The sequence below is a fragment of the Eubalaena glacialis genome, chromosome 19 (assembly GCF_028564815.1).
Source record: "Eubalaena glacialis isolate mEubGla1 chromosome 19, mEubGla1.1.hap2.+ XY, whole genome shotgun sequence".
In the NCBI taxonomy this organism is placed as follows: Eukaryota; Metazoa; Chordata; class Mammalia; order Artiodactyla; family Balaenidae; genus Eubalaena; species Eubalaena glacialis.
This window is the reverse complement of record NC_083734.1, coordinates 58,196,040-58,221,292: the sequence shown is the minus strand read 5'-3', so window position 1 is coordinate 58,221,292 and position 25,253 is coordinate 58,196,040. Positions and strand designations below refer to the sequence as shown.

At 55.3% G+C, this 25,253-nt stretch overlaps 1 protein-coding gene across 2 annotated transcripts; it reads right to left on the bottom strand.

Annotated features, from left to right (window-relative positions):
- Window positions 1–2,465: 2,465 nt before the first annotated feature.
- On the bottom strand, window positions 2,466–24,811 carry CDC42EP4 (CDC42 effector protein 4). 2 transcript variants are annotated; one of them, XM_061176155.1, is made up of 2 exons: window positions 24,662–24,811; window positions 2,466–5,253 (listed from the first exon to the last, which is right to left on the bottom strand). In XM_061176155.1, the coding sequence occupies exon 2, from the start codon at window positions 5,138–5,140 to the stop codon at window positions 4,073–4,075; it is 1,068 nt and encodes a 355-aa protein (XP_061032138.1). In that variant the 5' UTR covers window positions 5,141–5,253; window positions 24,662–24,811; the 3' UTR covers window positions 2,466–4,072. The 2 variants fall into 2 exon arrangements, with proteins under 2 accessions (XP_061032138.1, XP_061032139.1); XM_061176156.1 differs by lacking the exon at window positions 24,662–24,811 and adding an exon at window positions 23,647–23,758.
- Between the last annotated feature and the right edge of the window lie 442 nt (window positions 24,812–25,253).

Here is a 25,253-nt window from a genome sequence, read left to right as displayed (position 1 = left end):
CTGCCCAGCAGGTCACTGGCACCGCCTGGTCATTCCGGGCCCCAAAGTGGACATCACCAGACTGGGACAGTGATTGCAAGGGAGGGCTTTGGAGCCCGCGCGTGGGTCCGCATCCACCTCCTCCACTTGCTAGCCCGGTGGGCCAGTGGCAGTCCTAGAACACACAGCCCTTATCACGTGAACAGTGCACAACAGCATGCACCCAACAGATAAGAGCAGAACCCCTTGAGGAGTTGGGGAGGCGGAGGGGAGACACCCCAGTGATGGCTGGACCAGGGTGGGACTCATCCCAGAGCATCTTTGGGCCATGACTGCAGCCCTGCCCGAGGCAGAAGGTTTTGGGGTCCCATCACATTTTTGGAAGTATTAGCTGCGATCTGAATTAAAATTACTAAATGATTACCCAGAAAGAGTTCCCAGCTCTTGCTTTGAGTTGTCAGAGGTAGAAGGGGCCCTACAGAACATCTTTAGGGTAAGATGTGCCCTGCGGGGGCCCTAGGCTTCTCAGGCAAAACCCAGAGACAAAGGGGAGGAGAAAGGATCCACCCCCAACCAGGGAAGCTCTTGTTCAGTCTATTTGTATACCTCATGACAAACAGAACTTCTGGTAAAAAGTTGAAAACGACTGAGCTAGTGCCTAACTGTAACGATGGAGAAACTGAAGCCGCCCAGAGAGGGAAAATAACTGGCCCAAGTCCACACAGCAAACCAAGGTTAGAGTTGGTGGCTAGGCTCGTCCTGCCTGGTTATCCCACGCTTGTCTGGGGCGCCCATTGAGCCCCCAGTCAGAAAGCACGCTCCCAAAGTGTGGGTCCAGCCGGCCCCTGGGTCTCCCTAAACAGCTAGCGCTTTCCCATCAAGTCAAAAAGCAGGTCTGCAGCCTTGGGGAGGCTGGCTGCTCCCAGACTCTCAAGAATCTGGGTGAGCGGATGTGGGTGGAATGGGGGGTGGGGGGTACACTATGTCTGGGAGGCACAGCTCCCACTCAGGTACCATCCCCCTGAGCCTTGCTGAACAGTGCATTTCTCTCTCCATTCCCCCTAGAGCTGGGGGACCCCATCACTCCCGCTGGGCTTGGGTGTGTGCCCATCCCCCCTCCCTCCCCCGGGGCCACCACCCCACCTACTCATAACTCTGTCTTAGCCACATCCCTCATTACCTCTAATGAGCCAATCTAGGGACAGAGGGACCTGGGCGACATTTTAATTATGCTTCTAATTGCTTCCCAGGAGGAGGATGAGTACATGCCCAAATTTCTCCCCGGGAGAGGGGCAGGGTTTCCTGGAACTCAGCTGCACTGGGGCCCCCAGGTGAAAAGGAGGGCATGCAAGGGGCTTCAGGGGCACAGACGTTCTCTCCTTAGAGACGCGCCCACGTCAGAGGGGAAGGGGTGAGGGAGGAGCTGGACCAGGGGCTGGAGGGGTCACCAGGTCCCACCCAGGGCTGACACACCCCCTCCTCACTTCCCCAAGTAATGAAGCTTTGAGGTGCCTGTGTGGAAAGGGTTTCGAATCAGTAATGTTCTGACTGACACTCGGTGACTTTGGAGAAGGTGGCCATGTGGCCTCTGGAGCACATCTCTGCTATAAAATGGGGACACCAGAGTCCACCTACCAGGGCCACGAGGCTGAACGGAGACCACAGCCCCTGTAAGTTGATTCTCCAGGTCAGATGGTGAAAGGGAGGAGGGGAGGGAGGGCGGCACCTTTCCCCGCTGCAGCCCCATGCGGGTCGGGCACCTCCCTCGGTTTAATAACAGCTTGGGGGACTTCTCTGGTGGTGAAGTGGATAAGACTCTGCACTCCCAATGCAGGGGGCTGGGGTTCGATCCCTGGTCAGGGAACTAGATCCCACACGCGTGCCGCAACTAAGAGTTTGCCTGCCACAACTAAGGAGGCTGCGTGCCCCAACTAAGAAGCTGGCGAGCCGCAACTAAAGGAGCCCTGGAACCGCAACTAAGGAGCCTGCCTGCCACAACTAAGGCGCCCACGTGCTGCAACTAAGGAGCCGGCGAGCCGAAACTAAGGAGCCCGCCTGCCGCAACTAAGACCTGGTGCAACCAAATAAATAAATATTAAAAAAAAAAACAAAAAAAACTTGGCAAACCCCACGGCAGTGACTGTGTCTTCAGCCCAGCCCTGTGAGAACAGCACGACGCCCATTTAACAGATGAGAAGGGTGAGGCACATAGCGGCTGCGTGACAAAGTGCCCGAGGACCCCCAGTGGTGAGTGGCAGTCGGGACACCAAATCCCAGAGCCCCCAAGGGCCTGCCCAGGCTGATGGGCACGTGAGGCGTTGTCCTTCCAGAAGCTGGAGAGTGGTGCAGGAGGGGCGGGCCCCAAAGAGACAGAGAGAGAAGCCACCTCAGGCCCCCGAGTGCCATCGGGGCTCGGGCAGCCCCAGCACCCCGAATCCGCACCCTCACCCCTATCCACCCCCCCCAAAAAACAGAGACACCAGGCATGCTGTAAGGCCTTTTATTTTAATGTTTCCTTGCTGTTTTAACATTTTCATGGAAAAAAAAAATATACAGTTTAGAATCTGGAACTGACCGCTGTCTAGATGGGTTTCAAAGGCAGCAGCTGGCAGAGGCTGCATGGCAGGAAACCAGTGGGCACCCAATTCAAGAACGAAGGTAGTGTCTGAGTCCGGATCTGGCAAAACTCAGGAGGCTAGGGCAGCTACACCCACCGCCAGCCCTGGCTGGACCCCGTGGCAGTTCTGTCCGTCCCCCTCCCTCCACTGGCTACAAGGGGACAGGAGAAGGTGAGTCAGCCTGTTGCCAGAACAGAAAAATCATCATCCGTGAATCCTGGGGGCTCGCACCCAACCTCCACTCAATCCCCTTGGGTGGGGTTCTAAGGGCGCAGAGTGAAATCTGAATTTCAGAAAGACAACTAATTTTTTAGCATGAGTGTATTACAAATATGGCATGGGGCATACTTACACTAAAAGATTATCCTTTGCATGCCTGAAACTCTAATGTAACTCAGCATTCTGGTTTTTGTTTTGTTATGTTGCTAAATCTGGCAACCCTATACCCTCAGGACCACTGACTCAGAAGTGGGGAAGGGGGTTCTGCTGGCAGAGGCCTGGGAAAGGAAAGGGAAGTAGTCAGTCCGGGGGTTGCGGTGGAGGAGGGAACAAGCCAGTCAAAAGAGGTTTTATCCCCCCATAGGAATGACATTTTTTTTTTTTAATAATCATTTTCCAGAAATTTTCTACACTGGCTGCCTGTTGTTGTTAATAGCTATGGGGGAGGGGGCCGAGGACAGACACGCACAGACCTCCACCCCATACAGTTCTAAATAAAGTTTGGAAGCACTTAGTATAAAGGTTTTCTAAAAGGATTTGTTTTCCTCCTGGTGGCGGGCCTACAAACACCGTTGCTGGTACTGCTCTAAAAAGATTTAAACACAAGAACAAACAAACCCAGAGGGACTGAGCAAGGGCTGCAGCCTGTCCTAGTGTCATCCTGCAAGGGCCCCCTCTTGAAAACTCAAGATGCCCCAGGGCCTTCCTTCCGTTCTGCATCCTGTTCTCACCCCGCGGAAGGGGTCGCGTTGAGTGTACACATTCGGTCCGCCTTTCCTCCGAGGGGCTCCCCGTGCAGGAGCTGGGGATGGAGGAGGGAGGGGCCAGGACTTGTGACCTGTCACAGGCGTTTCTTCCGGCGGCCACCGCCGGTCACAACAGAAACGCCAGGAGTAAAGAGGCAGGTCAAGTGTCCTTAGCCCTGGCACCCCTGGGCCGCCCCTGGCTGCCCTGTTATTGCTGCACGTGGCAGGGACTCAGGTTGACAGCGGGCATCCACTGGAGGCCGGGAGAGGAAAGCCGATTCCTGCTGCGAGAACGCAGCCCTGTCCTACGAGCTCAGGCAGGGCAGGGTGTGCGAAGAAGTCAGGCACCCGAGCCAGCTCCAGGTCCTCCGTGGGCCCCCAGGCTCGGCCAGCGCCCCTCATCCGTGAGGTCCAGGGTCTGTCTGTGGCCCGCAGCCAGGCTCTTGGCCGACCTTGTGAGGCGGGGGGCAGGGAGGAGACAAAGCCAAGAGCCCCTACCTCCGGCCGGCCTCACACCCGGATCTCGTCCTCCTCCTCCTCGTCCATGAAGGAGAACTCGGGGTCCGGCTGCCTCGGGAGAGTGGCCCGGGCCCGGTCCGGCCCCCGGGAGGCGGGGCTGCGCTCCTCCAGGACCCCCGAGGTGCAGCTGGACAGGGAGCTGCTGTCCCGTGTGGTGTGGCTGCCCACGCTGCGGGCCGAGCCGGGGCTGGGGGCCACCGCCGCCCAGCCCTCCTCCTGCAGGGCGCGGGAGGGCAGCGCGGGCAGGTCCGGGCCCCCCGCGCCTTCCTGCCTTGCCAGGGGAGGGGCTGCCGCCACCGTCGGGGGAGCGTGGGCGGGGCTGCCTGCTGGGTCCTCGTCACCATGGTAACCGACCTCCTCCTCCTCCTCCTCCTCCTCCGGTTCCCACTCGGCCTTGTCCATGATGCTGAGGACGTCGCCCAGCATGGAGGGCCCCAGGTCGATGTGGAAGGACATGATGGACTCGGCGTGCTTCAGCCCGAAGCTGGCCTTGGGAACCACGGGCAGATCCGCCAGGTCCCCGAAGGCCTGCTCGTCGAGGAGGGGGTCTGGGGAGTGGGGGGCGGAGGCCCCATTCCGCCGAGGCACCGCCTCCTCCGGGCCGCCCTCCCCGCTGGCCTTCCTCACGGGGCTGGAGGACAGGCTCTTGGGCAGCTTGCTGGAGCCCTTCTCGGCGGCCTCCTTCTCGTTCAGCTGAGGCAGGGACATGGCGTTCTTGACGGACAGGGCCGAGTCCCGCAGGGGGCCCAGCACGTCCCTCTGTTCCGGGTCCCCCCTGCTCACTGACTGTGACCGCTTGCTGCCCCGGAACTTGCGGGCCAGGAGGCCGCGTTTGGAGGACGAGGAGGCGGCGGCCTGCTCGTCCACGGACTCGCTGTCCAGCTCCCCAGCCTTGCTGTTGAGGAAGGAGGTGTCCCCAAAGGCGTCCCCCGCCCGGCCCACGTGCATGGTGTGGCGGAAGTCGCCCAGCGGGGCACTGATCATCTCGGCCGTGAGGTCCACTCGGGAGCGGCGCTTGGAGTGCACGGAGCTGGACACCAGCTGCTTGAGGATCGGCATCTTGCCGGGGGGGGAGGGGAGGGGAGGGGGTCCCCTCCAGAGACAGCAGGCGGATCTGAGGTCAGATCTGAAGTCCGGCGGGTGGAGGGGGTGATAAGGAGGAGATCATAGGGCTGCAAGAAGAGAACAGCAGGGAAAGGGTTAACCCGGCTGTCCGCTCAGCACAAAAGCCCACCTGCCCAGGGGTTGTTGTTATTTAAACCTCCGCTCTCCTACCAAAATGAAACAGTGTGAAATAAGCCAAGCCGGCAGTCAATTTCATAACCCTGCCTATTTCCCCAGGCACAGGCTCTCCGGTTAGGCGAGCACTCTTTGGAGTTCAAGTAGCCACAGGCATGCTCTCCCTGAGACTTGAGTGAGAGAGCCTTCTTCTAAAGGACAATGCCTCCCGCACCCCGCAACCAGGACGCCCCTAGAGGCGGAGGTACACAGGCAGCTCCAGGCAGCCGACCCGGGAGAGACGTGACTCCAGTCAACAACCGGTCTGGAGACACACTGTAAGTTAGTTCTTCCGGCTGCCTGACCTCAGCCCCTGTGGAGTTAGTGGACACCTCAATCTGAGTCATGGTTCTTAGAGGAGGGAGACGACGGCACAGGCCCCAGGGAGGCGCTGCCTGGCACCTCCACAGACGTGGGCGGCAGCTCGCTCTCTGAATCAGAATCGGGTGGAGCCGCCGGGACCCACAGAACCAGCTCCCCGGCCCTCCGGCCCTTGGTGGGTGCCCCGAGGTGAGGATCCTGCCTGCGACATCTCGACAGTGCAGCCCCGAGCTCTCTGCCAAGGATCCACCCTCCGTCTCTCAGAGACCAAGACTGGGAAACTCCCAGCGTCTTCAATCACTAGGGGTGCAGGGAGGCGGAGACTAAACCCTAGATGGCCGAGGCGCCCTGGGAACGCAGACCCCCAGGTGATTAACCTGAACCAAAGAACTTCAGCAGGGAGGCCGGGAGAGCCTCTGAAATCTCCTGGCAGGTACCACCCATGCAGCTCCTGGCAAAGGCCAAGTTGAAGTCCAGTGTTGAAGCCAAACCAGCCCCCAGTGCTAAACCCAGCAGCGCAGGGCTGAGCAGAGTGGGGTGAGGTGGGTGCAGGGACTTAACCAAGGCTGGCGGGTGAGGGGGTGGTCCTGGGCCACCAGTCCTGCTAACAGCACAGCTCTCAACGGCCCCCGCATTCCAGGCCTATCCTCCCCATTGCCAAGGGCAACCCAGGATGTCCCACCGGGTTTCTTCCTCACCCCCGATGCTGCCCTAAGCTAGGCCACCACATCCCAGTTGGCCCTGCTTCCCCTTCCCCCATCCTTCACCTTTTGGCTAAATCAAAACCCGACCAGGACCCCCCAGTGCAGACCCCCCGATCGGAAACCCAGTCCCTGCCTCACTCCTCGCTGCTCCCCTACCCCTGCGGTCCGCCCTGGCCCTGGGCTTCCGTCTCCCGGACTCCAGGGCTGGACGTGCACAGCTCCCTGCTAGAATACCTGTCAACCTGGCTCACCCAACGTCTTCCAGGGCTCAGCTGAGCTGTCACTTCTTCCAGGAAAGCTGCTTTAGCCCGGGTGAGACCTCCCGACCACCTCCTGCCCGACCCCCAGCACTGTGGACGTCCTTGCTCCCAGCAGGCACTGGCTCTGTCATTCTACCACTGCCTGCTCGGCTCGACTGTCATCTTCCCACTGGACTATGCGCTTCCGGAGGGTTCCAAAGGGCCTGTCGCCACTGAATCCCGTCCAGCAGTGCATGGCACAGTCGGTCCTCAAACACCTGTTGAAAGGCCAGCACCTCCCTCCTACCCCCCACCTCCACCCCAGCCCCTTGGTTGCTCCCTTTCTGCCTTCCTGAGCCCAAGGACAAGGTCACTTCAGCCTACAGCCCGGCTCCGGGGCTCCCAGCCTGACCTCTCTGTGCCCTCTAACCCCCTCCCCACGCTCTCGTTCTTTGTTCCTTGTCCCGCTGTTGATGCCCAGCCAGATGGTCCCCCCCAACCCCCAGGCAGTCACAGCGCTTGTCACTCCAGGGCAGGGGAGGGTGGCGGGAGCCAGGCACCGGGGCTCACCTGCCACACAGGTGAGCCCGGCTGGGCGGAGTCAGGTGAGGACTCCTCTGAAAGGCCTTGAGATGACCCACTACAGTCGGTCAGCTCCCCCTCCTCACTCTCCTCCTTCCCCCCAGACCCTCAGGAAAGTTCGCTTCCCCTACCTCTGACCTGGCCCCTCGCTCCTGCCCATGCCCTGGGATCTAACTTCTAAACAATTAAGACACGGAACAGCTAGACCAGGTTTTGGCAAACGTTTTCCATAAAGATCCAGACAGCAAAGATTCTCCGCTTCATGACTGATACGGCCTTGGTCCCAGCTGCTCAGCTCCATCTTCACAGTGGTAGGAAAGCAGCAGTAGACCGTATATAAACAAATGGGCATGCCTGTGTCCCAATAAAACTTTATATATAAAAGCAAGTGGTGGGCCAGATTTGGGCCATAGTTTGCTGACGCCTAAACTAGACACATGAAAAGTACTGGCCTTAGGGTCATCCCCTCCACATTGCTCCAGGAGAGAGTCACCATATGTGACCCTCTGGGCCAGCCATGGGCTCTCAGGCCAACGTTGGGGAAAACTCTCTTTGGCTAAACAAGAGAAAAGGAGGATGGAGTGAGTCGGCCTCAGACACGTTCGGCATAGAAGAAAATCAAACCAGGTTTCTAAGGCACTCTTGGTACTGGAGAATCCCTAGGGCTTCTGCAGCCACCAGGGCAGTGAAGCAAGAATAGAAAGGGTCCACATCTTCAACCTTCAACCATCTTCAGGAGCTGCAGTTCAGCTCCTGGCTCTGGTCACAGAATCCTGTGTTCTTCAGCTCTTTCATTTTCCAGATGAGAAAACAAGTTCACTGAAGCAAAGTGACTTAACCAGATTTATGTGCGTAAGAGCAGAGCTGGGGTGGAAGCCGGTCTCTGGGTCCAGTGCTCTCTCTGCCCCATGCCAGGCCTCTTTCTGGCCTTTGGTGGGTAGCATCTCCGGTCAGTTACCCTCCCCACTTCTGGCTGGAAGAGTCCAGAGACAGGAGGAGCCTGGCCGCTGCCTCGAGAAGGTTCCTGTATTACCCTGGAGCAGATTCTGACACTGCTGACACCTTTAGCCAGAGAATTCTCTGTTGTGGGAGCCGTCCTGCACATTGTAAGATGTTCTGCTGCATCCCTGGCGTCTACCTACCAGATGCCAGTAGCATCCCTCCCCTGCTTGTGACAACCAAAATGTCTCCAGACATGCCAAGTGTCCCCTGGGGGGCAAAACTGCCCTGGGTTGAGAAACCCTGCCCTGGAGTGAGCGCGCACATGTGAAAATAAAACACATACTATTCACCAGGTGAACAGAAAAACAAACAAATTTAAAAAAAGAAAAGAAAGAAAGAAAAATGAAAAAAAGTAAGGAAAAAAAAAAAAAGAGAGGGAGGGAGGGAAGGAGGGGAGGGAGGGAGGGAAGGAGGGAAGGGAGGGAACGTAAAGGATTCGAATTGTGGGATCAGTGACATGAAGCTCCAGAGTTGCATAAGGGTTTCAAAGTAACGGCAGGAATCCCCAGAGCCAGTAAGCATCAGGCGCTGTGGTTTCCCGGATTTTAAGTGCTTATTAAAAAGAACAGAAAGGGAAACCGCAGGCCCAGCTGCCCAGGGCTCGGCAGAGATGGTGCAGACCCCTGTGGCCACCGGCAGGGACCAGGCATCCTGGCCATCGCGGCTACAGGACAGAAGGGCCCCCAACCCTGGCACGTCCTCGAAGGTAGAGCTCGAGATCAGGATAAGAGGGGCCGGCAGGGAGGTCCCTGGTCCCCTGCACAGCCCCACAGCCCAGGAAGGTAGAGCAGGTCCGGCCAGCGCTTATCTGCCGTCTGTGGTCTCGCTCCCTGGGGGTGGGAACGAGGCTTTGTGGCTTGTGAAAAACCAAACCATCTTCAGTATCCAGCATGAAAATGTCCCGAGTCCTCAGAGTCAGGGCCCAGAGTCACCCACTGGTCCCCCAGCCCAGCAAGGAGGGGCTGCAGCAGCCCTGGGGTCCTACAGCTAGAGCCCAGGCTGGACAGGCCAGGCTTCAGGGCTGGCAAGAGCTCACTCACCGGGTTGTTTTAAATCCTTGGTTTTATGGTACCCTCATGACACTGTCACCCTAAGCTTTGAACAGAGAGCAGTTTGGGGGTGAGGAGGTGGAACTCTGAGTACAAGTACGAGCAGGTGCCCTGGGCCAGTCCTGGGGGCAGTTCGGGGGGCCCTGAGCACCCACCCGGAAAGGGACCGGGCCATAGAGAGCCGCGGCTCCGGGAGGGGGCGTGGCTAAGCCCTGTGACTCAGCTCTGGGGAAGTGGCTAAAACAGGCCGCCAGATGACAGGGCAGCCACTCCCCACAGCCCGCCTGGGCGGGACTCCCTGACCCCGCCACCCCGGAAGCCACATCCCCCTTTCCTGGCACAGCAAGGGAAAACAGAGCAGCAACTCGCATCTCTCCAGCCTCTGCTGGAATCAGATTCCGCTACCCTTGGCCCACTGACCACAGAACATTCCTGTAAGCCAGGGGCGAGGAGCCCTCCCCGCAAGGCCAGGCCCCCGGCTGGATTGACAGTAACCACACCCTCAGCTCAGCTCAGCTCAGCTCAGCTCCCGGGAGAGAGGACAGCCCTGGCCTGGACCCTCCCTCATCCCCACCCCCGGCGGGCCGTCCAGAGAGCACTGCCCTCCCACCTCAGCCAGCCCAGCAGCTCCCAGACAGACCTGAGCTCTCCCGGGGCAGCCAAGCAGGCCTCCCACTGTGCAGCTGACCTGAAAGCTCACCTGGTACACAGAGCACACGTGCTTCAATGCCCACTGCCACGGCCACTGGGCAGCCAGCCCCTCCATCACCACGTCCCCTTCTCACCACCCATCCCGTCTGATTCCAGCCGCCAGCAACGTGGCATTTGACACGATGACTTCAGTCGTGGCTTGGATTGGATACAAGTGGCTTCGTTCCCTTATTCATTCATTCATTCATTCACTCACTCACTGACTTACTGCACACCCACCAATTTTCCCATAACTCTTCTGGGCCCTGGAGACAGAGCAGTGAAAATAACGAGGCGGACAAGCCCAGCCTTCCTGGGCATGCTTGTGGTGTGAGCGTGGGTGGGTGGGCGACGGGGCTGTAAACACGCGAATAAAACAGTATCTCGTAGTCCTCAGGGTCAAGGGGGAAACGAGGGAGAGTCAGCGTGGGAGTTATGGGCTGTGGGAGGCCCTTCTGAGAACCGAGTGATGAGAAGAAACCAGGCATGCCAAGAACATGCCAGCAGCGGGACAGCATGTGCAAAGGCCCTGAGGTGGGAACAAGCTTGTGTTTGAGGAACGGAATGAAAACCCAGGGGCCAGGTCACACAGGGCCCTCCCAGGAAGCCCAGGCCGGAGTTTGGATGGCGTTCTAGGTACCAAAGGAAACCTCCCTAAGCAGGAAGCCATCCCATCTGTGTGTTTGGAGGTTCCCATGGCAGTGGCTGGATTGGAGGCATGGAGGAGGGGAAGCAAGAATTCAGGGCAAAGAGGATGGGGGCCAGGACGAGGGTGTGGTTAAGGAGATGGACAGAGTGGGGCACATCCGGGGCAGGTTTTGGAGGTGGAGACACCAGGAGCTGAGGGCCCGGATAGGGGAGGAGAGGGAGGGCAGACTCAAAGGGGAGCTCGAGCCCAGGAGTCCTCTGCCAGGGGTGCGTCTCACCCGGCAGGCCAGGGACCTTTCCCTCGGGGTGCAACCAACTTCCTGCCACCAGGAAGAACTTGACTTTGCCAAAACGGGGGAAGCATTCTGCTACACAACGTGTGTCAGCTGGAACAACAGGCTGCAGGGGATTGTGCAAGAAACGCAGCGCGACGCGGGCCACGATGCCCTGTAAGAGGTTAGGGGCTCTGGCTTCTGTTGCCAGAGAAAGATCCAGCGCTTTCTGGAATGCTCCCCAGCCTTATCCTGTGAAGATAAGGAGTCCCAGAGAAAGGGGAAGACTGTTTCATTCCAACAGCTGATGGGCAGCAGGGGGAAAGGATGAGAACTATGGGTGCTTTGATGCACACTGTTACACAGGAGGAACTTCAGTGGGGGCTGTGTGGTTATTTTTAGCTGACTTCAGTATATTTGGAATCTTTTAGTTCCTTCACTAACACTGCCACAAGCCCTCTCATATCTGAAAGTGTGCCCTTTTGCACCAGGATGGTAGGAAGCACCGTCTTAAAATAATCTGAGCCTGAATATCCACAATTAAATTTAAAAAAAAAAGAGCCCAGGATAGAAACGTGAAATATCACTATTATAACTCCTGTACTACTTGTTTATCTGTGTCAAATATCGCCTTAAAATACCTGGGTGTGGAGCAACCACACTCAGAGATGGAGAGGATAAATTCAGAGGTTTGCCCTGGGTCATGGATGGAAGGCTTTATTCCCACACCCGGGCTCCAGCCACTAAAATAGCCCCGCAGGACCCAAAGCGCGGGGGCCTCCACACATCAAAACAGGGAGCGTGTAATTTATGCACACACACACGTATATCTTTTATAGCTTATATACATGGCTATTGTCAATCCATGCAGCAACGAATATGTTTTAGCTTTCCTTCTTTTAAAGAAAGTCAATATATGAAATAGAAGTTCTGGTGTTTTCTTCTCACATGTCAGTGGATTTTTTTGCACACCCCTCCGGGTGTCACAATACGGTACCCATAATGTCACGTGACTCCCACGGAGGCATCCACGTTGCCTTCAACTTCAGAGATTCCTAAGACTGAGACAGAGGACACCCAGAGATTATCCAGCCCGGTGGCCTTGACAGGGCTACTGGGGCGGAGAAAAGTACTTGCCCAAGGCCAAGGAGCTGGTGAGGGGCCCAGATGGCACCGGTGCCCAGGTCCCCTGTCTCCCAATCTCTAAAGGTCCTTTGCAGATACCATGGGGGTTGACTCACTGCCAGGCACCGGGCTAGACCTTCTTGTGTCTGTTACCATCTTGGTGGCATTGAGCGTGGAAAGGGGAGGGGAAGGACTTCCCTCCCACCGAACAGCAGGTACTAGGTGCCACCAGGCAGGGAGAGTGGTACAAAACCAGGGACCGGGGCTTCCCTGGTGGCGCAGTGGTTAAGAATCCACCTGCCAGTGCAGGGGACATGGGTTCGAGCCCTGGTCCGGGAAGATTCCACATGCTGCGGCGCAACTAAGCCCGTGCGCCACAACTACTGAGCCTGCGCTCTAGAGCCCACAAGCCACAACTACTGAGCCCACGTGCCACAACTACTGAAGCCCGCGCGCCTAGAGCCTGTGATCTGCTACAAGAGGAGCCACCGCAATGAGAAGCCCAAGCACTGCAACGAAGAGTAGCCCCCGCTCGCCGCAACTAGAGAAAGCCCGCGCGCAGCAACAAAGACCCAACGCAGCCAAAAAAAAAAAATTAATTTAAAAAGGAAAGAAAAAACAGGGATCAAAGGCTGCTCAGAGACAATGGTCCCAGGACAGGGTGATCTTGGGGCATCGGCAATTACGGCAGGTTCTTTGAACAGGCTTTCAATCAAGAATGATTCAGGAGTGCCCGCAGTGGGAAACCTACCCTATGGAACTATCTCAAAGCAGAAAAAAGTCCCTAACACAGACAGTCACTGAAGCCTTATTCATAATAGCAAGAGACTGGAAACAACCTAACACCCAACAAGAAGAAAATGGTTGAGAAAACTAGGAGCCATTAACTCAACAGATTATCCTGCAGGCATGAAAAGCAGGGTCTATGAAGACCACGCAGGACATGGAAAACTGTTTACCAAACGACATCAAGTGGAAGGAAAAAAGGCAGAATTTAGGCTTGTTTACACACAGTGATCACAAACTACACACACATACGCATTCACGAATAAAGGCAAGAGGGCAGGCAGAGAAATTCAGGAGTGATGTCAGGCTTGAGAGGAAAACAGGCTTTTTTCTTTTTAAGTTTCCTTTAATGTGGTAGTGCTGTTTGGATAATAATAATAGTAAAAATCCCAAAGCATCAAAGGCTTAAGGAAAAAATCTTAATTTCCAAACCAGCTTTAAACTCTCAAGTTCTCAGGGTCCAGCAGCTGCAGCCCATACAAGGCGCCAGGTGGGGGCCGGGCGGGGGAGCGCGGGGCTCAGACCACACACTCTCATATCGAAAAATCTCCCATCGAGGTCTGTTCTCTTTCTCTCCCGTCCCCCTAAATCTGCATCTACCCCAGATGGACAAGTTTATCACATCCTCGTTTTATTTTTAAGTTGTTTGGGAGGAGAAAGTAGGCAGTCTATTATAAAACCTGGGGGCAGGGGAAATAGGGAGCTTAGGACCCCCCCAAAAGAACCAGCTTCCCAACAGCTGCTTGAGCCTCCGCAACCGAGCAGATGAAAAATAACCATCCCCACACCCCCACCCCGGAGACTGGCCAATTTCCGGCGACACTGAAGCCCTACGCTGGAGGCCAGCCTCCCACATGGCCATCCCCCAGTGGTACCCCGGGCAGGTGAATGTTCGGTCTCTGCTGCTTCCACCGCCCCAGGTCAGCTCTCCTGACGGCTGCAAAAGAGCAGAGGAAACGAGAAGGGGCGGGGTCACACAAGGACACCCCCATGCTCCAGCCACTGGCTGACCACCAGTAATGCAGGAGTAGCAGTGCTGTCAGCAGTTCTCATTTACTGGGTGCCTGCTGCATGCCAGGCATTGTGCGGCGACATCGTTAAATTTGTGCCTTTGACCCTGCAAGGAGGGTGTCACGATTGCCTCCATCGTAAAGAGAAACTGAGGCTCAGAGGGAGCGAACGCCCTCGCTCACTCTCCCAGCTACTAAATGGTGGTGTGAGCCTGTTTCTGGCAGACCTTGGAACACAAGCTTTTCTGTATGAGGTGACGCTCTCTGGCTTATTCAGAGAACATGCAACGGACGGAGGGGTGGGAGTAGGGTGAGAACATGCAATGGACGGAGGGGTGGGAGTAGGGTGGGATTAGGGAGGCTTTCATCTAAGATAAGACCTTGGGACCAAGACTCACTTGACTGACTCCCCCATCAGAGACCTGCTCCCAGGGACGGTTCGGATGGGCTCCTCCTTACACAAGATCTCATCCCAGCTTCCTGCTCTGAGGACCCTCCCAATGTTCTGACTCCCCGGGAGGTGAGAGGTGGGGAGGACCACCGTGAAGCAGAAGCCAGGACTCGCCCAGCAAAGTTAAGAGTGGGCCCAGCACAAAGCCCCACCTCAAGTGTTCCTCGTGCCTGTCTTGCTCCAATCTCCATCTTGTGTTTCCTGATGGTTCCAGCTGCCAAAAAGGAAGACCAGAACCTTGACCCCTGCCCTCTCCTAAAACCTCCCAGGCTGGCTGTCCAGTGCTCGCTCCACCCTCCCTGCCTGCCAGCCGATCTAGACCTTGGGCTCATTGGCCCAAGGGTGCCACTGTTCAGCCACACTCGGGCAGATCCCGGGGAAGGGAAAGTGAACAAAGCCCCAATCTCACTACATGCTTTCCACAGCAGCAAGCCAATGTCCATTGTCCAGGCATCCCTGTTGGGGGGCAGGAGAGGAGTATTGCTGGGTGGGGCGGGGTGGGGGGATGAACTCACTCCAGGTAATCAGGACACTGGGCTCTTGTCAGAGCGGGGCTCACAGGGTGAACTACAGAACTTAATGATGCCCACTCCCTGCTGCTCTCTAGGGGTTATTAAATAATGTACGCCTACACTGTCCAATATGGCAGCCCCCAGCCCGAGGTGGCCATGGGGCACTTGAAATGTGCACCCAAAATGGAGGACTTGAAATGTCCAAGTTGACATGTGCTAAAGGGTAAAATATACACTGGACTTCAAAGGCTTAGACTTTAAAGAGAATGCAAAATAGCTCATTTTAAAATATTGTTAAAATGATAATATTTGGAATATGCTGGGTTAAAGAAACTGTTCATTTCACCTATCTCTTTTTACTTTCTAAAATGTATCTATTCAAACTGTAAATTATATAAGGGACTTGTGTGCTACTTCTCTGGGATTGTGCTGATTTAGACATGTTCCCTCTTTTTTAATACAAGCAGCACTTTCCATTGTAGAGGGATGAATAAAGCCAACCATTGTTCACGTTTGAGTGAAAATAGTTACATGTTCATAAATAATGCTACACTATTTTAGATTAAGTCCTAATAGCCTCAGTTTTACATCCAGCAGACCACTGATGAATGCTAGGTTGTTTCAGTTTTGTTCAAACGCTGTAACAAATAGCCTTCCAGCTAAGTCTGTCCAAGTCCTTATTTCCGGAGGATACCTACTTATAAGTGAGTAAAATTACTTTTGTTTCTCCTTCTTAACTTGTTCTCCAGAAGGTTTTACCAAGTTGCAGTCTAACCAACACAGGATGATGGTGTCCAGTAACAGGCATTACTGTGTCCTCAGCTGAATTGAAAACAACGAAACCACAATCACCACCACCCTCAAACTTATAATTTTCATTTCTTCTATTACTAAAGAGGGTGAGCATTTCAAAAAAATACTATCTCCCCTGTGAATTGTTTGTTGAAGGCTTCAGCACATTTTTTGGGCTGGGGCGAGGGGGCTTCACCTTTTCCAATGGATTTGTATGACTTTAAATATGAAGGCTCTTAAAAATGTTGACTAGGGGCTTCCCTGGTGGCACAGTGGTTGAGAATCTGCCTGCCAATGCAGGGGACACGGGTTCGAGCCCTGGTCTGGGAGGACCCCACATGCCGCGGAGCAACTAGGCCCGTGAGCCACAACTACTGAGCCTGCGCGACTGGAGCCTGTGCTCCGCAACAAGAGAGGCCGCGATAGTGAGAGGCCCGCGCACCGTGATGAAGAGTGGCCCCCGCTCGCCGCAACTAGAGAAAGCCCTCGCACAGAAACGAAGACCCAACACAGCCAAAAAATAAATAAATAAATAAATAATAAAAGCTTTCATCATATTATTAAAAAAAAAAAAATGTTGACTATATTTTGCAAATATCTCTGCAAATGTATCATATGCCCATTTTCAATGTGGTGATTTTGTTGTTTTCTTTTCCATAGAGTGCTTATTAATTTTTACACGGTCAAATCTGTTTTACTATTTCTGGCTTTAGTACTATGAAGCAAAGACCTTCCCCACTCCCGAGTTTTATGAAAATATTCACTTCTTCTAAAACGACTAGGTAAGGTAATAATGAAAAACTACTCATAGAGAAAAAATACTAAAAGGAAATACAAAGATGTCTGTGGCTTATCTATTTTAAATGACCCACAATTTTATAAGAAATTAAAATATAACAGTAAAGTTAGTTACTGGTTCTGTATAAAACTGCTATAAAATATGAGTAAAGAATCAAATGCTACCTTCATCAGATATATATAGATACTTCCCACGGTTTCTCCAGACTTCCTTTTCTGCTTATTGATCTCTGTTTATTCCTAAACCAGGTCTATACTGTCAACTCTGTAAAATATGTTTTGAGTATCTAGTAGAATAATATCCCTACACTAACTTTTCTCTGAAAATGTCTTGTCTTTTCTAATGCAGTTAGTCTTCCAGATGGACTTTAGAAACATTTTATTAAGTTCCAAAAGAAATCCTGATGGAATTACATTGGCATTGAAAGCAAACAATAAATTAATTTGGGAAGAAGTGACTTTATCACAACATCATGCCTTCATATCCATTTATTCAAGTCTTTTAGACATTCTCTGTTAAATTTTGTGGTTTTTCTTCCTACAAGCCTTACACACGTCTTGTCAAGTTTATTCTGAGTTATTTTATGGCCTCTCGTTGTGAAAGCGTTTTGTACCCTGCCCATTTTATGTAGCTATATCTTCTGACTGGTTGTAGCTGGCATATAGGAAAGCTACAATTTTAAAATTTATATCTCGGGATTCCCTGGTGGCGCAGTGGTTAAGAATCCGCCTGCCAATGCAGAGGACACGGGTTCGAACCCTGGTCTGGGAAGATCCCGCATGCCACGGAGCAACTAAGCCTGTGCGCCACAACTACTGAGCCTGTGCTCTAGAGCCCGCGAGCCACAACTACTGAGCCCTCGTGCCACAAATACTGAAGCCCATGTGCCTAGAGCCCATGCTCCGCAACAAGAGAAGCCACCGCAATGAGAAGCCCGCACACCGCAAGAAAGTGTAGCCCCTGCTCGCCGCAACTAGAGAAAAGCCTGCGCGCAGCAACGAAGACCCAATGCAGCCATAAATAAATAAATAAATGTATAAGAAAAAATAAACAAGATTTATCTCTCTTTAATGGCCACCGTACTAAGCTTGTACTATCTTACACACCCTAATCAACCGTATAATTAAATCTTTCGGGCTTTGCAAGTAGACCAGCCCATCATCTGCAACTAATAATTCTGCCTCCCCCATTCCTCATTCTTATCTCGTTAAATTTGCTACACTTGCCAACATAATGTTGACTACTACTACTGACAATGAAGATCTCTGTTCCTGGCATTTACAGTGCTGTTCAAAACCTAAGTCATCCAACACAGTAGTCACTAATCACATCAGGCTGTTGAATGCTTGGAATATTTCTAGTGCCACCAAGGAACTGAATTTTTAAATTTTCTTTCATTTTAATTATTTTAAATGAAAATTTAATGCTTGATTCAGTTATTGGAAAACTGAAGTATGTTTTTTTTGTTTTTTTAATTTTATTTATTTATTTATGGCTGTGTTGGGTCTTCGTTTCTGTGTGAGGGCTTTCTCCAGTTGCGGCAAGCGGGGGCCACTCTTCATCGCGGTGCGCGGGCCTCTCACTATCCCGGCCTCTCTTGTTGCGGAGCACAGGCTCCAGTCGCGCAGGCTCAGTAGTTGTGGCTCACGGGCCTAGTTGCTCCGCGGCATGTGGGATCTTCCCGGACCAGGGCTCGAACCCGTGTCCCCTGCACTGGCAGGCAGATTCTCCACCACTGCGCCACCAGGGAAGCCCCTGAAGTATGTTTAAAACACCTTGAGTGTGTGAATCTACCTTTTTAGCTGTACATTTTAGGAAATCCAAATTCTGGTTATTTATAAAATTTAGCCTCCAAATTGAGATGTGCTATAGTTGTAAAATATACACTGGATTTTTGAAGGCCTCGTATGAAAAAATAATGTAAAATATCTCATTAATTTTTTTTATGATTACATGGTGAAATGACAGTATTTTTTGATACACTGGCTTAAATAAAGCATATTAAAATTGATTTCACCTGTCGGTAGTTTTTAAAAATGTGGTTACTAGAAAACTTAAAAGTTCTTTATGTGCCTGGCTTTATAGTCCTATTGACAATGGTGCTGTTCTAGGGGTGTTTCTGTTAATCATGATACTCACCACTGGATTCATGCAGAAATTCTCAACCATCTCAGAGAAGTTACAGTTCTTACGGTTTTAGGAAAATGATACCAGTCACTTAGACAGGCTGAGTTGTGGGAAAAACACACTGTAGCTTGGATAATTAATTTACCCTTTGATTGCTGGAAAATATAATGTCCAGTCTAGCTTAAAGAGTGGGAAATGATATCTTAGATCCTACCCATGGAGCTCAGGTGGATACGCCCTCCCTGGACCATGGGTCACAGAGGAAGTATGAGAAAGGGAATGAACCTCATTGAGCCTTTACTCTGTACCAAGCTAGCTGCTTCATTTTGATTAAACTGCCTTTTGGGGGGCAAGTAATAACTCTGTCCTAGGCATTTGAAGGACTTTATCACATGTACTCTTCCCAACAATCCCCTGGAGTTATCATCATCATCCCCATCTTGCGGACAAGAAAACTAAGGCTTAGAGTGAAATGCTTCACCCGAGTCACACAGCTGCTAAGGACAGAGCTGTTGAAGTCTGCCTGATTCTGAACCCTGGGCTTTTCCCACTTTACCGAAAGGTGTATCAGGGGAGTGTCATAAGCATCACTGGGGCGCTGGACTCTAAGATCTGATGAAAGTTATGGATGCATGAACATCCACGGGGCAAACACTTTTGCACAGCATTTGGGTTAAAATATCCTGAGTCCGGGCTCTCCCACACTCCAGGGAAAGTACAGATAAACGCTGGGAAATATAGACCACAGGCGCCCCCCCCTAGGAAGTCCATCCTGTTGGGAACCCCTGTTCGTCCTGGGCTGGGAATGGGCCATTCTCTCCACTCTGCTCCGCCATCTTTGTCCTTACATCCAGCTCCCTCTTCATCCCAGAACCCTGTGCTTCGGGCCAGAGGAAGGAAAGCAGCAGGAGGGACAAGCAGCAGGAGGGATGGCAGTGAAGGCTTTGGATGGGGAGGGAGGGAGAAAGCCCCCCTCACTACTCAGGAGTTACAACAGCTCCGGAGGGAAAGGAGTGAGCCGTGACCTGGGAGTGACAGGAAGCGACAGCTCCGGAGCCAAGACTCCAGGAGCCAGTGGCTCAAGGGCATTCAGCAACTTTGCTTGTTTACAGGGCTCTTCCTGGAGATGTGTGTGTGTGTGTGTGTGTGTGTGTGTGTGTGTGTGTGTGTTTCCCTGGCCAGAAACCAGGGAAGGGGTGCCTGGTGGGAGCCCCACCGCTCCTCCCTCCTGCCTGGGGCCTCAGAAGGCAGGGCTTGAAATCAGATCGCCCGACCTTGTTCCTTGTTCGGTTTCACTTCGCTCCTACTGAAAGCACAGCGCTCAGCTGAGGACTGGGTCGCCAGAGGGTGGCAGGTGCATCTGGTCTTGCTCTGGAGCAGGCTGGTGAATTTCCATCTTGACCCTGCTGGATGGAACGTGCAAGCCTGGGGGACCCTGGAGCCAGACTCCCTGATCACGAGCTGGCTGGGCCACACTGGGGAAGTTACCTGTGCCTCGGTTTCCTCATTAGTTTTCAAAGCCATTGATAATACCGTGTACTTCCTAGAACTACTGTGAGTATTAAATAAGCTAACCCAGGTAAAGCCCTTACACAAGGATGCATAAGGGACGAGCATCCTTAACGTGTTTGCTGCGAAAATGATGCTATCACGTGTTCTTTCTCAGCAGGTGCCCTATGTCTATACCTTGAAAGGTAGGAGAATTCCAGCATCCCCAGTGACACTCTGGCCACGGTCACCCCCCTAGTTCAAAGAGGACACATACCTTCAGTGTCACCTGAGGACACCTAATCCAAAAGGCTCCCAGGCTGACCCCTTTCAAAGTCCCTGGGGGCCCCAAGATGAACTGTTGCGGGGCGGGGCGGGGGGTGCCCTCCGGGTTTCCGAAGCCCAGCTACAGATTGTAGTCCAGACCAGCAGTGGGATCGAGCAGCCCCGAGACTTGGTCTCTTTCCCTATCTGCCTTCCCTTCTCTCTTCTTTAACCTTTTAAAGATGCGGGAGGAGAAGCCTGGCTTTTCTTAGGACTTCAGCTCTTTCCGATTTCAGTTCAATACGGTGGATGAGGTGGAGGTGGGAAAAGAGAAAGCCCTCCCATTCCTCCCTAGGATGTAGGTTAGCAAACTTGGGAATTTGGGGGACCAGCTACCAGCAACAAATAATGCACAAAATCTCAACATGACCAACTCCCAATAAAATATAGCCTGGTCCTTTGGACCTAACCTGATTCTCATTAGAGGTGTCCACAAATGGTACTGCCAGCCCTAAGTTTCTTCTGTGCTCCCTCTGGCTCTCTACTCCCACCATTTGATTGAGCCTTAAACCCCAAGGGTGGGGGGAACACAGGGGCTCCTTTTGATGCCTCAGAGCCAAGGGCAACATTCTGAGGAACAGAGGAGGGCTGCAGGGAGTGGAAACCTGAGTGTGGAGAAGAAGGAAGGGCAGGGAACAGACACCGGAACACAGAGCCTGGCTTCACTGTCACATTGGGGAGATCCGAAGCTGGGGTCTGCAGACCAAGTTCAGTTACCCCAAGAACTGCCTGGATGCAGGTATAAAAACCCAGAGACTCTCCCAGGGAGGCTAGAGGCTGCCCTGGCTGACACCATCTGTCACCCCTGATGGTCAGGGCAGAAGACGGTGGTCTGAGCAGCCCTGGCTGAGCAAGAGATGCTGTCCCTGAATACAGCCCCAGGGATCTTTCTTGCCCTAGCACTGTGGCTCTTCAGATGCCCTCAGCCCCTGGGATGAAGGAATGAGGGGGAAATGCCAGCAGTTTCTTACAGTCTGGGTAACCCCAAACTGTGCTCACCTGACCCAAAAGGGAGACCCTTTTGCAGTTTGGGAAGCTGAGTGGAGACCACCAGTGCCCCTGTTGCTGGCAAAGGAGGGCTCTGGATGTCGGTGCTGCCACCCTGGCCTGGAGTCCCGAGCTGCGAGCTGGCAGTGCCTGGGGAAGACTCTGATGTACATTACTGGAAGGAAGCCCAAGGCTCCTTGTATTTTAAGCTAGAGCTTCAGGGACACAGTGAGTGGGAATGCGGGATGCTCATGGCTCAACTTCCTTCACAACACCCTGCAAGCCAAGAAAGAGCCAGGTCCAGTCATGCGCACGAGTCCCTCCCAGCACAATCCCGCACCCCAGTTCCCTGTCCAGAGCAGGCTGGCAGGGGCCCAGCCTTCCGGAGCACCCCCGAGGTGCTGACCCTCAGGACACTCTGCCAGAAGGGTCCAGGTTTCAGTTCCTTTTCCCAAGGTTGAGGAAAAGGCTCCAGTACATAGGTCAGAAGGCCGAGGCCCGGGTCGGCTCTCTCAGCTTCCAGGGCCAGATTGCTCAACCCCTCTCCCTCCGCCCCCAAGCCTTATCTCTGGCATCAACCCAGATCCTGTTCCTCCAAGGGAAAGACTCCTCCCTCCTCCCACAGGGACAAGATCCTCTGAGCCTGCGGAAGCTCCAGCCACAGGAGGCTGGAGTCACAGCCCGACAGCGAGTCTGGCTGTTCCGGCCTCTGAGCCGTGTCCATTCCCACCTTCCAAATCAGAGGAGAGGGGGCAGGGAAGAGGGCGATAGAGGGGTGGCCAGCTGCAAACATCTTGCCTGCCACACCTGGGCACAGCCTGTCCTGGCCGCAGAAATCAATCAACCACTCCAAAGGTGGGAGCGGTTAGGATCCCTGAACCAGAGCCAACCCGAGGCCCTGCTGGGAAAGTTCCTGACGTGCAAAGAAGGGTCTAAGAGCCCTCTCCCAGGTCAACATCTGCCCATCCCCACCTCCCCACTTTGTAGACTAGACTCTCACGTGCTGGGGGCTCCCTGGTCTCCAGTCCTGTGACGGCTGGACCGTTGGGTTCCGAGAGGCAGCAGGACAGAAGCAGGCTGGGTGTGTCCGTACATCGGACTGCAATGAGCATCGGTGAGTGGGCCGGGGTAAGAGAAATGAGAGGGAAATGGAAGAGGGGGGTCAAGAAAGAGAAAGGTGGGAATCCCAGAAAAACGGAAGGAATGCTCAAAGTCCAGGCCTGAGCTACGGAGTGTCACGGGAGCTATGGGTCATCAGTGAGCAGGGAGATGGCAGAGGGGCTGAGACCCCAAACCACTGGCTTATTTTCAGTCCCTGCAGGGGTCACCGGGATCCTTGGGAAGACCAGGAGAACCCGCTTGGGTACCTCCCAAGGCTCACTGAACCCCCTGTTTGCAGGAAGGAGCAGCTGTCCCCAAGGACTAGAGGGGCAGAGTCCAAGTTCGGAGGAGATAAACCACACTAATCGGTCAATCACATGGCAGCTCACACAGGGCAGCTGATGTAAGCTGGAACCCACAGGCACCCCCAGACTCACACAGGGTCCTAGCTTCCCCCCAGGGATGGAGCCTCCCAAGTCACGAGTGGGTGCCCCATTACTGCTTCGGGAGCCCTGGGGCCACCTAGAGGCTTGGCTGAGTCCAGCCCCGGTCCAGCAAACTCCCCATTCCTGGGGGAAATCCACAGCTCCGCTTCCCCCTTCCTTTGTGCCCTGTTCTTTGTTCTCTTAAAATTCAGTCCATCCTGCCGGTGGTCCCCTCCTCCACCCCGGCCTCAGAAAGGGGGCCGAGGGGGTGGGGAGTTATTAGAAACCCAGACTGTGCAAAAGAAGTTGCATTGCTGGAGGCCCTCCTGTAACCGGGCCCCTCATTGTTTACGCGGGCTGGATGGGGAGAGCTTGCTCTGGTCCAGATGGCCTCTGGGGGTAAGGATGAGGGAGACTCCTGCCCCCCCCCCAGCAACCAAACACCCTAAAGAGGAGCAGGGGGCTTCACACAGCTCAGGGACCCTTGCCCCGTTCAACTGCTCAGAGAGCAAAGAATAGGCACTGTGGACGCAGCCCAGGGACGTGGGAGCCTGTCAGATTGCAAGGGGCTGCAAGAAGGAAAGAAAAAGCATTGTATTTCCCCTCCATTCTCCCGGGGAGAAAAAGAAAACTTCCAAAGCGCAGGCTGCGGCGTCTCATCGGGAAACAAGGAATCTGGTTTGAGTTAGCAGAGAGCACCCCTCCCCCAGTCTCTCTCTCTCACACATACACACACACACACACACACACGCACGCACGCTCACACGCCCCGGCTCAGGCTCCGGCCTCCCCCAGGAAGCCTGCCTAGCCTCGGCCCTCCAGTCCTCGCTCCGGATTCCCGCTCAGCACTCACCGGCGGCGGCCCGCGGCCCGCAGAGTGGCTCACCGGGACGCGGCCCGGGCAGGGGGGCAGTTTTGTGCCCCCGATGGGGGGCGCTCCAGGGAGGGGGCGGAGCTAGAGACGGCCGATCCCAGTTCCACCGCCCCAAGCGGGCGATTAAATCATTAACCGACCGCTCCCGGCTCGTGGCCAGGCCGGGAGCGCTCCGCCGGGTCCCGCGCGTAGCCCCCTCCCGGGCTCGGAAGCGGCCCCACCCCGCCGGTCGGCGCCTCGGCCTCCCCCCGCCTCGGCCTCCGGGTCTCCCGAGGAGGCGGGCGCGCGGGGCGGGGGCCGGGCGGGGAGGGAGGGGTGGGGAGAGAGCATTTGTTCCCTCGGCCGTTCCCTTTCCAGGCAGCTCTTCGCCCCTCTTCTCCCCGGCCCGGTGACATTGGGCGGCGTGTGCTGCAGCGCGCGTACGAGAGCTAGTGTACACGCCTCCGCCACTACGGGCGAATAATCCGGTTCTTATTCATGGAGTACTCTGTGCACTCACGCCCCCCTCGGGGAGACCGCGGGCCGCGCGCCGCCGAGGGCTGCGCTCCTGCCCGCAGCGACACACGCCCGGGCAAAGGGGTGGAACGTGAAAAGCCGGGTCCCCCGTCCCACCGCACCCTCATACCCAGCCCCAGCAGCGCCCGGGGCGGCACCGGCGAATCCCAGTCTGGGGAGAGGAAGTCGATTGGGAGCGGGATTTCGCCGGACTCTCTGCCACCCCGTCCTCCCCAGCCCCGCTCTGCGCGGACACAGGGTGCGTGGCCCCGGCCCCAGACACCCGGGCCGCCCCGCACGCGCCCGGGCCCCAGCCCTGCCACACGGGGCGGGCGCAGGAGTGGGGAGCTCTGCCCCGCTCCCCTCCCCACCGCCCCTATCGCGGTTTTTCCAATCCCCTCTGCTCCCTAGGGGGGCTCGAGGTCCCCCAACCGAGCCCACCCAGGCCCCGCAGGGCGCAGGTGGCTGTCACGGCCAGAAGCGGGTGCCCGTCGCCTACCCGGGTCCGCAGAGACGCGAGCGCCGGGCCGGCGCGGCTGCGCTCTCCCCTCCGTGGGCTCCGCGAGGCGCCGGGGCTGGCGGCCCATGTCCGCGCGGCGTCGGTTTCCCCCTGGCTCTCAGGCTTTCGGGGCTGGGAGCCTCTCGGACACTCCCCTTCCAGGCTCCTCCCGCGCCCTCCCTCCCGCGCCCCTCCGCGCTGATGTCACCGCGCCGCCGCAGCCAATGGCGGTTGGGAACCTCAGCCGGGCCGCTCGGCCTCCGCGGTTCAAATCAGAAAGCCCGAGACCCCGGGAGCTTCGTGTGGGGCGGTTCGGGCCGGGAGGCCAGCCTGGACCCGGGCCGGTGGGGCCCCGGGGCGCCCTGGGGCGCCCCCGCCTGGCTGCGCTCCGGCCCTGATTCCCCCACTCCCAACCTGGGGCCACGGGGTCAGGGGCGCGACTCCCCCCGGGGGCCTAGCACGAGACCCTCCTGAAGCTCTTCCCCCTTCCGAGCAGTGACCAGACAACAATAGCCCCCACCCCGGGGCGTTTCTGCTCCGTCCCTCCCCGACCCAGGAAGAGGGAGATGGAAGCCCCCAGGGTCGGCGCCGC

Coding starts and splice junctions, on each gene's coding strand:
- CDC42EP4 (XM_061176155.1), bottom strand. CDS start 5,140: ATGCCGATCCTCAAGCAGCTGGTGTCCAGCTCCGTGCACTCCAAGCGC.